This window comes from Melanaphis sacchari, unplaced genomic scaffold (genome assembly GCF_002803265.2).
Source record: "Melanaphis sacchari strain LSU unplaced genomic scaffold, SCAv2.0 Contig12_pilon_pilon, whole genome shotgun sequence".
NCBI lineage: Eukaryota > Metazoa > Arthropoda > Insecta > Hemiptera > Aphididae > Melanaphis > Melanaphis sacchari.
This window is the reverse complement of record NW_020270527.1, coordinates 794,602-808,154: the sequence shown is the minus strand read 5'-3', so window position 1 is coordinate 808,154 and position 13,553 is coordinate 794,602. Positions and strand designations below refer to the sequence as shown.

The 13,553-nt window shown below is 28.7% G+C and overlaps 1 protein-coding gene across 3 annotated transcripts in view; it reads left to right on the top strand.

Annotated features, from left to right (window-relative positions):
- The window catches only part of LOC112591127 (beta-1,4-glucuronyltransferase 1), a 66,150-nt gene extending 54,791 nt beyond the window's left edge, over positions 1-11,359 (top strand). For 2 of the 3 annotated variants that reach the window (XM_025334821.1, XM_025334819.1), the window contains 2 exons: positions 7,425-7,667; positions 8,567-8,764. In XM_025334821.1, the coding sequence (XP_025190606.1) occupies positions 7,425-7,667; positions 8,567-8,764 (441 nt within the window). Of the gene's footprint in view, positions 1-7,424; positions 7,668-8,566; positions 8,868-10,285 lie in introns of those variants that run through there. The other variant, XM_025334820.1, reaches the window with a different exon arrangement.
- Positions 11,360-13,553: the final 2,194 nt, after the last annotated feature.

The following is a 13,553-nucleotide window of genomic DNA, read 5'->3' as shown; positions in this document are numbered from 1 at the left end:
CTATAGTTGCGGTCACACTTAAATTTTAAACGCTTCATTTTTTTCTCCTATAAATTATGTGCGTAATAATAATAATAATAATAACAATTGAAGTGACGAAATAACTGTATACATATTTTATATATATCAGTATAATAATATTTAAAGTATTACGTTTAGACGAAATTTCAATTTAATCTGCCCAAAATTCCATAATTATTGCCCAATCGCATGTTCCAGAAAATCCACGGATAGCAATATAATCTACCTGTATAATAAATAAAGTCATCTCTGTCTGAAGAAAATATTAATTAGAGTTTTCTTCAAATAGATTATATTATAAATAGGTTAAAATTTTGTTTAATTACCGCGTGGTTTTTTTACTTATTAAATTTATTGCTATAGATGAATTATATATGAATTAATATCAAATCCACTTATACTTACTAATGCTATATTAAAATTTGTTGTGCATATTTATGCATATACAGACCTTTTAATTCCAAGTGCTTATATTACAACATTTTATGGTTTTTATATTTAATTTAATATATTTTAACGCATAATTTGTATCGATAGAACTACTAAAATAGTAATATACAGAATTAAAACTTCGCAAATAAAAAGTAAAGATATTGATTTGAGATTTTAATCTTGTTGCCATGTCATAAATTCGCGACTGACAATATCTATGATATTAGCTATCTGAACAAATAGAAACCCATATCTGTTCAATAATGTAATGCATCTATATTGTACATCAATCGTTGATTTTAAAGTAGAGAATTAAATTATTTATGTTAACATTTTAAATTTTTTACTTCAAATAAACTCACTATAATTTTAAAAGTTAAAATATGGAAGTCTGAAAAAAAAATTAAATGTATACTTTTTTGTTACATATTTAATTGCATAACTTTATATACATATTAGTTAAAAGATTTTTTAACATTCAAGTCCTCACTGATCAGATCTAGTAATTTTAGTCAATGAAAGTATAATAATATAATATTTATTGCTAGTCGTGTACTATCAAAACAATTATATAATAGGACTGTTTAATAGATATCAAGCTATTACACAAAAATTAATGATTTTTTTCCTTAACGATAAAACAAATACAAAAAACACAACCGTAGTATGCACTTTATGCGTTTTATAGAACTGTACCCACGGTAACAAACCAAGCATATCATTCGATATACTTTTACGTGCATTATACAAAGGTAGTTAAAACAAAAATCTTAAAGTATATTATGACTGTAATACGCTCATGGGTGTTAAATTAAAATAATACCAAAAAAAAAGTAAGTTAATTATGCTAAATGTCTTAGACTACACTCGAATAAAAAATTATCATAAGCATAGGTTAGATAAATGTCAACACTTATCAACATATAGTAAATAGTAAAATTAAAAACACACTTTATATTATGTTAATTAAAAAGTTGTTAAAAATGTTTAAGAAATATACACAACGATTATGATGTATACTTTTGATTAAATTATAAAATCTGAAATAAAGCTAATTTTTTTAATTTCACCAGTATAGTGACACACAAACTTCTACTATCATCTTACTACTTTCTCAATATTTATAAACACTAGTTATATTATTAATTTACATACTTTGAAAACGATCGACACAATATTTATGACCACGAATATTAATTATTAGTAATAATTTATTACCGTCAAACATTTTTTAGCTCGATTGATGATTAACTTTTTTTGAATCCCGTATATTTTTTTCTTTTGATATTTTACATGCGATATTAATCGTATATTTCCAAAAATGAAATAAACAGATGATTCCAATCGAATTGGGTTGGAGTTGAACCAAAATTATAAAATATCATCCGTCCAAAACGTCTAACGTCCATAGTTTGATCATTATAACTTATTATTATTATTATTAAGTCACGTAATTTCTGTAATATACAAAGCGAAAAATGGGGCCGGGGTTTTGGCTCGTACTATATATAATTGTAATTTATATGCCGTATATTATTATTGCATAGCTATTGTCTGACCGTTTTACAACGCGCAGTGCACCGGATTGGCAGTAAAACTTGGTACAGCATATCTATAAACACGTATAACATTAAATTATGCCTTCGGTGTTCCGTGCGAATTTGTGCACAAACCGCGCACACTGCATTATAATAATTTATCTGAGTATTTAATGTTTCGCTGACATAGCTTTTCGGTGCAACGACGTTCGACTGACAAAATATATTTAAGACTTATTGCAGCAGTGATGGTTTTAATGGGGTTCGATGTTAAATGTATTCACGAGTTACGTACCTACCTACCCACAATACGCGCAGAGTGGGTGAAATGTTCGAGAGAAGTGGTGGGAAGTTAAAGCGGATATATTATTTTTATAATATAATTTTCATAAAATTTTATTAAGTCAATTGTACTTGACAAGGAAATAGTGTTATTCCGGAAACATTTTATATATAGCATAAAATTATATAATATATTTTTTATAGAAAACAATCTTAGATAGATGGCCCGTTCAGATTAATTCGGACGTTCGATCAATATAATATATGTATATGTTTACTATATTATATACTATTAGTGTCGATAGTTTGAAAACTTGGTTTTAGCTTTTGATTTTTTTTTCATCTAAAACATTTTTATATTCGTAAAAGCTCTTTGTATTGTGAGTATCGAGCATTTTCTTTGCGCGAAAAGTTCCGTTTTGGTAAAATATACAATTTTGTATACAATGCACGATTATATTTTTTTATTATTATTATTCGGAAAACGCCGCTGTGTATATTAATAAAATCCAAAGGTCGGTCATAAAACTTGAGCAAGAACCTAATAATTAACTAGAAAAAAATACCTTAACGGCGGGAAAAACTAATTTCGGTTTTACAACCCAACATATAACCAGCTGCAACGGCCGGCGGGGTAATTCCTGTTTGTCGGGTAGGTGTATTATTAAAAGTCGCTGGAGCAGAGGTGACAGCATTTATTTTACGATTTTCCGGCAAAACCACGCGTAGACATAGCACTTATAGTACATAATATACTTGTATATATTATTATTATATCAAGGCCTCCTCTACCAAAATGAAACGCGTCCAACCGCGACAAGGATGACAATGACAACGGCGTCGATATTCTCGTCTTCGATTCGAATCTAAAGTTCAAGTTCAAAGAAACGAAACCTAACGACGAACAATGCCTATAATAAAATAATACACGATGTACGCGCGTATAATGTATATTTTCACGGTTCGTCTATTGGCGGCGACTAACTACAACAGGAAATATGTTTTTTATAAAAAAAAAATTTAAAAACTACCCGTTAATTGTATGAAAACAACGGCGGCTGAATGTTATACAGTAAATACATGAAATACACTGTAGTATGAGCTAGCGCTTAATATATAATTACATTACATATTATTATATGTAATTCACATGGTGGTGAATCACCAAGTTTGTTCATCCATTACACATTAGTATCTTTCAATCATTAATTTGTTTGAATTCTAATTTTCGAGTCCTAAATTTTTTTTTTTTGCCATAGAAGGTGACCAGTGAGAGGGATAAAACAACTATTTCCAACGATATGACACTCCTTTTCTACTATATATTGTTTAACAGATGGGGTTTTTTTTTTTATATTAATGTATAATTTAATCTAAATTCAAATGAATGGTTTATAAGTTATTAAATTTTATAAACTAAAATAATCCAAGAAATTATAAAAATTGAATAATTGAAATAATAAAATGATAATGAACGTGCTTGACGAATCGCCCTGTATAATTAAAGTGCCTAGTAGCGCATAATTTGATCGTAATCGTGTCATCGCCATCCTCACGCGGATATATTATCTCGACTGCGAGTAAATTAACGTAATAATATTATAAGTATAGGTGTATTATAATATTATGTGCGTGTATTGTAATAATAATAATAATGTGTACCTACTACTGCAGTAGATAACAAATACACTCGTCTTCCGAACAATAGGAATTTTATAAACAAATACGGTTGAATTATGGTTCCATTGACGAACCGCAAGGTTGTAGCTCTGCGGGTACACAATAGAATGTAAGAGCGAAAAATAAAGAAAAGGATGTTATAATATATTATTATTATTATTATTATTATTAATATTATTATTGTACCATTTCGGGCGAGAGCCGCGACGATGCAGGTATCCGCTGCTTTCTGCTGCCATAGACGTTTTGAAATACACGTGAAAAAGACGAATTATATTTCGCAATAAATCTGTTGGTTTGCTTCAGTCGTTATGTACGTCTACCTTTTGGTTTTCCACTCGTCGATACTGTCGTGGTAATACGAACGAAAAACTGCACCTCGTGTCTGACACTTGTCCTGTTCCACACTTATGCGAATCCCAATGACGCGGGCATTATTTAATTAAAAATATTTGTTTTAAAATCTTCAACTTTTTGTATTGATTTTATGATTTAATTTAACTTTTAGAGTTATATATATATATATATTCTTGTTTGTTAACTTTTATCTAACTTCGTCTATGAAATTACACAAATATAAAGTAATATGAATACATATATTTTTATTTATATATAGAAAATGTATATCATATTATTAATATAGTAGTACGATACCATAGCGAATGTTTTCTGAAATCGGTTACCTTGAGATTCGTCGCGGGTCCAGTTAGAGGGACGACGACGATGACCTGTAAGAGCCCAAATGACAAGTGTATAATTTACTTGTCACCATTTGTATTATCTAATTTTAAGTAGACAAAAATAATCTCTTTAAAAAATATTTGAATAATAATTTTGACTGATTCAGTTAAAAATTTTCGGAACGGTTATGAAACTATACCGACGTAATAATAAGGAAAAACTTTATATTAAAATGTATGTTTATTATTATTCGATCGTCGTCTACGGGTAGGCAGCATAAGCCATATCGCACAATGCGAATGTATTGTAGGTATATTGTATAAACATTTATAATGTCATGAATCATGATCGTATTTTCTACGCCGAGATGCGAAACAGTTGTCACTCGAAAAAAAACGAACAATGCTAAAATATAATATATGATTTAAATAATAATATAATATAATAACATTATTTATAATGGGTTCAGGGTTGTGTAGTGTAGATACACCCAAATAATTGACAAACACGCCGCCGTTTGTGAAACACATTCCAAGGTTGATAATAATATACTATATCATTAGCAAATGCGTGTAGGTAATTATAATACAAGTAACACCGCGTTGTAATCATTACATACAGCATTATTTTGTATTTGTTATTCACACCCCTATCAATCTTGCAGTGGACATTTCGATCGATATAGAAATACTCTGTCGCTGTCGCGTGACTATAGGTATAAATCTGTATTATAATATTATGTTTTTCGTATATCATAAATATATCATGTTAGTGACCCGCATAACGGAAATTAAAATCATCTTTAGGACATTCAAAACGATTATCTTGACGTCTATCACATCCTATTATTTATTAGTCGTATTTTTTTATTTCTTTCGTTTTCTTGTATACAGACCGATAGTATAGGATAATACCTATTCACCATATCATATTGTCGTAATGGATTCCTCTCCGGGACAGAATTTACCGCATAATACATGAAAAATACACGTTTCCGGAGCGTAATTGATTCCGTCGTAAATTACAAAGCTGGTAATAATGAAACGATGGCAATTATTATATTATAACAAGCGGTTGAACTCGTATAATGAAAACAATATCTAAAACTCATAATATGATTTATTTATGAATGTCGTTATGTGCGATGTGCCTACGTGTGTTACGTTATAAAAATTATCCGTTTACCCGAATCCGCCGTAGTCATAAATATTATATGAGCTATGCAGCCGACGGTCACGAGTAGGGAACCCGTTTGTGTGTCTATAATTTTTAATAAAGCCGCACGTGGAAAATAAAGAAAAATAACTAGTTTGGACTATTTACAACGTAACAAACCCACAATAATCACTATGGCGTTTAGTGTGATATTATTTTATTCTATATGAATAATAATAATTAAAACCGTTATCTCGAGTACCGCGAGTAGTTGCGTATACATAAAACAAAAATGCGAATACCAAATGACTACACTATACTACGGTGAAATTCTCGGGCGTAATAATCCTTATAAAATGCTTTTTAATACGCCACCGGTTGGGTAGGGTGGATCCGGCGGTTAGCAAACCCACTCAGCAACAGTATTATAAAAGTTTGTTTCCTCTTCCCCCCCCCATCACCATTATTATAATAATATTAATAGTACGACAAGAAGTGGAGAGATGTGTCGACGCGGATAGAAAGAAACAAAAGCCGAATCGCAATAATGGCGACGAGGCCGAGTCCGCGGTGTTCGGCATTAATCCGTGACATCGTTCGTCTGGGTGGACGTACTATTAAAATAATATTGTTAATGAAATTGTAGTTCTTGGTATTCGCTTTTATCAAGATTACATTATTAAATTATAATCCCAATGCGTGTGATGGGAATTTGACAACAAAATAACTAGAAGAGAATGTTTTAAAATAATTAGATGAATATTGGAAAATATAAAGACTGTTGTAGTTGGAGAATCAGAGTATATTAATTATATTAATGTTTCAAAATTTTATAATTTAAAAATTATCTGAGCAATTAATTCTAGACCCAACATAACATAATTTTTATAATTTTTCTAAACCATCACGATGAACTAATATCCGTAGTGAACATATTTCTATAACTCAGAAACAATACTAAGACAATACGTATATAATTAGTGTATCTATATAAAAGTATACGAAAATTGCGTATTATAGTTTATGAACTTCATCACGATAACTTTACCGTATCTTCTGCCAGATACAAGGCGTGATTAAAAACTAAACAAATCAGATTTCTATTTTTTAATGATCTCGTCTCAGTGGCGGTTACATAAGTTATACCTATGTTATTTATTAATCGATATATAATATTATTCAGTATCTACTAATTATTTTTAGGTTCTAATAAAATTGAAACGTACTTCATGTAAAAAATAACTATTTAAAACCTACAATGTTAAACCAATTCGCATACTATTTTTTCCTTCGGAATTCAGCTCAATAGCGATGAATGACGATCACAATCCTGCTTGTATCTAACTGCTACGTTCTTGTGGGTTACTGGCTTTATTCGATATATTATGTATTTCATCCGTCCATGCTTATACAAAATATGATGATATTATAAACTTTCAATTAGTCTTTGCAGGGTTTTGGTCTTCGGCTACATCGTTTGCCGGTTTCTCCTTTCATCTACAATCATAATAATATAATAACGTTCTAAAATACCTACTAAATATTCCAAAATATTTTGTAATAATTTAATTTTTTACACATAAGACACGGTTTTTACGATTTTTGATTTTTTTATTTATTTTTCCCCTACAACAGGTATCGATGCTTAAAAACGGTTCGGCCATCACTTTCCATAAAAAAGTGTGCCCCGACTGTCACACAGTACCCAAGTTCAAGGAATGGGCTAGCGCCAAGCCCAAACCCGGCGTCAGCGTGTTCCACACGGGCAAGCGGACCGGGTACCATTTGCATTGGGAACCGATATTCATCGGCACACACAACGACCCGTTGTACGACGAGAGACTGAGTTGGGAGGGTAAAATGGATAAAATGACTCAGGTATGTGTTTATAGTTATCAGTATGATCAATAATAATAATAATTATAACTTATATAATACTGTGTAGAGCTCAGATTTATTTGTGAATACCGATGCATATTCATCTATATTTAACTTGTAATAATTCTGATCAAATATGTCAATGTTTTATAACGAATTTATACAAAAGTTATTTTTTTTCATATTCGAGTAAACGCGTCTATAAATAAATTATACTCGTATTCTAGATAGATATTTACATATCTTATAATCATTCAAAAATAAATAAATTTTAATTGTGCTTGAAGTTTAATTAAATTTTTAGTTATGACTGTCTAATACTTATTTAAGACAAAGATAATTAAACAATCAAATAAATAAATTTATAATTTCCAAAATGCCTTGCACAAAACTAAATCTATGATTTATCATTAATTCCATTTCAATCGTTTCATAATTAATCGCTTAAAAATAACTGAAAATAGGTACCTCTCAAGTTAAAATAATTTGTAAAACTCTTAGAACTTCATGCCATTTTTCAAGTTTTTTTATGCACCTATAAAAGTTAAAACATATTACGTATACCACATGTCCACACAGTTACATAATGATTGTTGAATTCCCAATGGACATCTACTAGAAAATAACTAATAATCAATCTTCGTCCCTTAATAATAATATTATGTATGCTAATTTACCGTCATAAAAATATAATACTCGTATAAGCATACTATAGATACATTGAGTAATGATTTACTACACGATTATAGTGCCCTGGGGATCATAATATTCCGGTCGCGGTCCGAATAATACGCGTTATCAGTTATTATTGTAGAAGCAGAGGGTTTATAGTCATGATAGATATGATAAAGATTAGTAAAATTGTTGTCGGTACTTATTTTTTCGTTATTTGTGTACAGGGTTACACGCTGTGCGTGCTCGACTACGAGTTCCATATACTAGACAACGCTTTTTTGACGCACAAGCCAGGTATCAAGACGCTGAAAAAAGATCCGGCTCGACAGGTGCTCGCGTCCAAGACGTACAGTCTCATCAAAAAAGTCATTCTGCCTGAGCTCAAAGTCCTATACGGCGTAAAAAAAGGATGCGCTGTGTAGTGAAAAAAACATACATACGTATTGTATATATATATATACACATATTTATTATAAGGATGCACGGTCGCGCCGAGAACACTCGTGCGCGCGTTAGGGACCACAGGTCAGTGAAATATCCATCCAGACTCTGAATAGTTTATATTTACATACTATTTATTATAATTAATTATAAGGATATGTGCGAAGTGATTATTTAGACATACTCACCCCATTTTTACTATTAAAATATGACACGTTTATATTCCTTTAAAGATGATTATTTTTAATTTAATAACCTCATTTTTTCCAAGAATTAACTTATTTCTACTACAATTTTATTTTTTATTTCGGTATATGTATTGAAATCAAAAAACGAACAAGTATATTCCGTATTATTCTATTATATACTGGTGTGTCGCAACACACTGATGAATCACCAAATAAATCTAAATGTGGTGTTACAAAGTATATTAAATGATACAAAATGTACAAAAACTATATTAAGTTATATTTTTTATAATTTTCATGGTGATAAAAATAAGTTAACTGTTATCCACATTTATTTTTAAGTTAACATTATTAATTAAAACTAAAAATGACTATAGTCATTTTTTATAATGTATCTCTAAGTATGAAATATTTTAATAGCATATCGTCTTAATACGAAAATTGAGAAACACATAATATATATTCTGAAAATAAAAAATAATAGGCTTTTAAATATTGTTATAATAATATTATAAACAGATATAAAAATCTTTGTTTACATATACACATACAATTATTATTATAATGTAAAATAATAATATTTAGACATTTCAGTCGTACGTTTTTACTAAAAACTTTTTAGTAAGTTACGTCATACGTACAATCATCTATAGCCAATATGATAGATTAAGTGACATATTTAATAGACTGTTACAATATAAAATAGCATAAACTAAGAAATTATTCATTCAAGTTTGCAATATATTATTAACATTTTCAAAAAAAAAACTACTGACCTTAATTTATGGAAAAAAAAACAGTCTCTAATATTGTCATAAAAATGATCTAATAATAAAAAAAATTCAAACTTAAATCTGTAGCAAAAAAATTAAATATTTATTATTTTATTACCATCTAGGTAAATGTATGTATGTATGTTCTATAGTATTATAGAACTTTCGATTCTTTTAAATAATAATTTATATATTTTGTTAAAAATACATTTTTTTTATTACACTTAAACTGGTTTAGGCAATTACACGTTTGTATAATGATTAAATAAAAAAAACATTAATTTGTTTATTTATATTTAAAATCATTGTATATATAGTGTGATTATGTAAGAACATAATTAGTTTTAATTATAGGTACTTATTTATAGTTAATTAGAAAATTAACTGATTTATGAAGTTAAAAAATAAAGTTTTTAACTATTTAACGCCTATCACTTCTTATCAAATTTACATCTCTCATATTTATATTATAATATGCATATATACCTATTTTTAAACAAATTTAATTTTTGTAATTTAAATATTTATTTTTATTTTTCAGATACACTCATCGACTGATAGATTAAATGTATTCGTTTCCTTTATTATTTTCCCCCGGATATCAGCCAACGTACAATCACATGGTGGTTGTGTATGTGTATGTGGGTTGGTGTGCAGTACTTATTGGGACGAGTGTTTCATTTTCGACAGCGACAACCGTGTTTATATCTCGCGTCACTTTTTTTTATTATCTTAATATTATATTGTAACATTGTATAAAATAAGTGTATGTACGTGTTTCAATTATAACACAGCCCATATACGTACTTATAAAAATGCGTGATGTGTCTAATACATATGTATCACGTGTGTTCTCATCGAGAACCAGAAAACTTAAGTTGTATTTATTTATTTTTTTTTTTGACGCCTGTACAAAGTAAATGCCAATTTTTAGTTTTACACGTGTACATTTTTGAAGCCTTCAATCAAACGGAATTATTATTCTTTTCTTACGACTCAACTCACTAAAACTCTACAATAGTATTTTTCATTTTTATTCTTCTTCTATATTATGTTGATTTTTCTATCGTGCATCTTCTTAAACGCGCAATGTATTTCTTTTTTTTTTTATTATTATTGTATTTTCATCGTTTTGGTGTTCGGGATATTTTCAAAGGGACAAAAAGGATCGCCTCCAATCGCAAACGTTTAGACAATTCTCCATTGAAATTTAACCATTCACCCTTCTTATTCCTCTACGCACACTTAATTTGCAGGAACCCCATTTATTTATTTAATAAATTTATATTTTTTTGTATAGTGAATTTTTGAGTATCAAAACGTTTATGCTATTCGAAGCGATCATATGTATTGTTTTAAGTCTTTCTTGTATACAATTATCATTATTATTATTATTATTATTATTATTATACTATAATTAAGTAGTTTGTGATTTAATATCTATGCCATTATATAAAGTTATAATTTGCCAATTGATCACTGATCTATTATTATATGCATACGCATTGATGATGTAAAATTCATACGTAAGCATATTAAGTTAACCTAACTAGTGTGTAAGAAAAATATGTACGATAAATAGTTATTAATTACACACGAGAATAATATATACAGTCATTATATTATAATATTATTATTTGTATTATTATTATTATTATTATTATTATTATTATTATTTTATTACTATTATGACTATCGTTAATGCCAGATCAAATTTTGATTATAAAATATATTAGTACACTTACCTTTATGTTTATAAAAACTATCGAAATGTTTGCGAAAAAATCAATATAACGATATAGAAAATATAACGTTTTATTGTGATCTCTCGTATGCTTGTAAGATTATTTTTTATAGACTAATCAATATTGGCAACGATATAACCTAAACAATAATGTTTGTAACGATTTACCGTGTATAATATATATACGGTAAGTAAATATCGTAATAATATAAAAAATAATAAAGTTTAATATTTAAAATAATAATAATTATCAATGTTCAATATCGTACCATTTTATTATTATACGAAATAACGTGCAGATTGTAATATTTTTATGGATAGGAATACTTTTTATAGTTTCAGTCAAAAAAAAAAAAAAATTGCTTGTAAGAATTAATTGCCAATACAATATAATAATGTAGAATACGGGCATGATATTTTTAATTTATTTGAAAAGTAATAAAGTTATATATGTTGTAACGTTTGGTATTTGTCTTTTTTTGCCATTTCATTCCTCAACACGAATAAATACAATATCTAAATCGAAAATTCCAATTGTCATTTCCAAGCATTTCATTAATTATTATTATTACTTTTAATATATCAAAATTTATATACACACCATACATTTAAATTAAAGCACACACTTTTTCACTCAATGCAAAATCGTTGTCGAAATTATTTATATTATTAGATGGTTGAGAGTTGATAACCGAAATATTATTTTTATTATTATTGCTCTTGATTACAAAAGTATTGTAACATATCATCTATAAGTAAATAATTGATTCCAATTAAAGGAAAAAAGAACATCATTTCAAAAATGAATTATATAAATTATTAATTACTTATTCGATTGGACTTTACTATTCAACCTTATATACCACTTAAAATGTGCTATTATTGATAAAAATATATCAACTGATAACATTTATCAGTGATTTTTAGTACTTGAAAAATATTATTTTCCGTTTGATTAATATAAATTAAAATATTTAATATGTCATTCTAACATTTTAGATTGCTGGTATTCTTTATCATTACACTTGTTGGTGAATCCAAAATTAAACAGTGTTAACAGCAACTTTCATTTATTTTAATAATGATTTACTTATAATAAAACCGATTATTGAACAAATAATGTTTGACTGATAAACATTAAAAATTTGGAAACCTAGAGTGAAAAAGCTCTAAATTCAATGTAAAATTTTTAAATCGCATGCGTCTTAAATGTTAGAAAATAAAAAAAAACATCATACCTTTGAAATAATGATATACATACTTCTGAAACGATATTATTTTTTTTTGTGTACCAATACATTTTTTTTTTTTTTTTTGATAATATATTGCTTTACTAGTTGAACTGTGTGTGTGCACTATTGATATTCCATATGATACGATATCGCTACAGCAATGGGGTTGCATTATCGTTGTGTTTATACATCACAAACGTGAACTAACAAAATAAACGTTACACAAAACGGGTTTTTGCGTATACGAACATTACGTTATGCGTAAAATGTTGTTTTGAATAACACGGCGTTTAACGCAAAGATAATATTATACTCGTAGTAGGTATCTATATACGCATGCCGAGCACTCGCAATAGGTATCTGAAGTATAATATTGCATAACACGCAATAATTGTTTCGAGTGATTCCGTAAATAAACCGCGAGGGTTTTTGAATCCAACAAATCTGAAGTGTCTACGTGAAGTATCACGGATAACGGATGGTACCTACTGTGCGTACCACTCGAGAAGTTTTAAAACGAAGAACGTGCGCGCGCGTATAATTGGATGCGTCACCGAGCAATTGGAGCTTTATGCACGAAGGCGAGTGACGCGCGACGTGCATTCACCGGTCGGTGCGAGAGCCTTTGCAAGGAGAGATGAATTCGTTATTGTTCAGAACACCGTTTCGGCATATCCGATAACTCATATCAGTCACACAAACGAATACAGTCGTCGTCACTGTATCATTGGCCAAATGAAATTAATTTGTATCATATCGTTATAGTTTTCTTGTGTTCGGATTTCGTGTAGAAGCACTTCGCCTGTATTTCGAATACCGAGATCGTCGAGTGT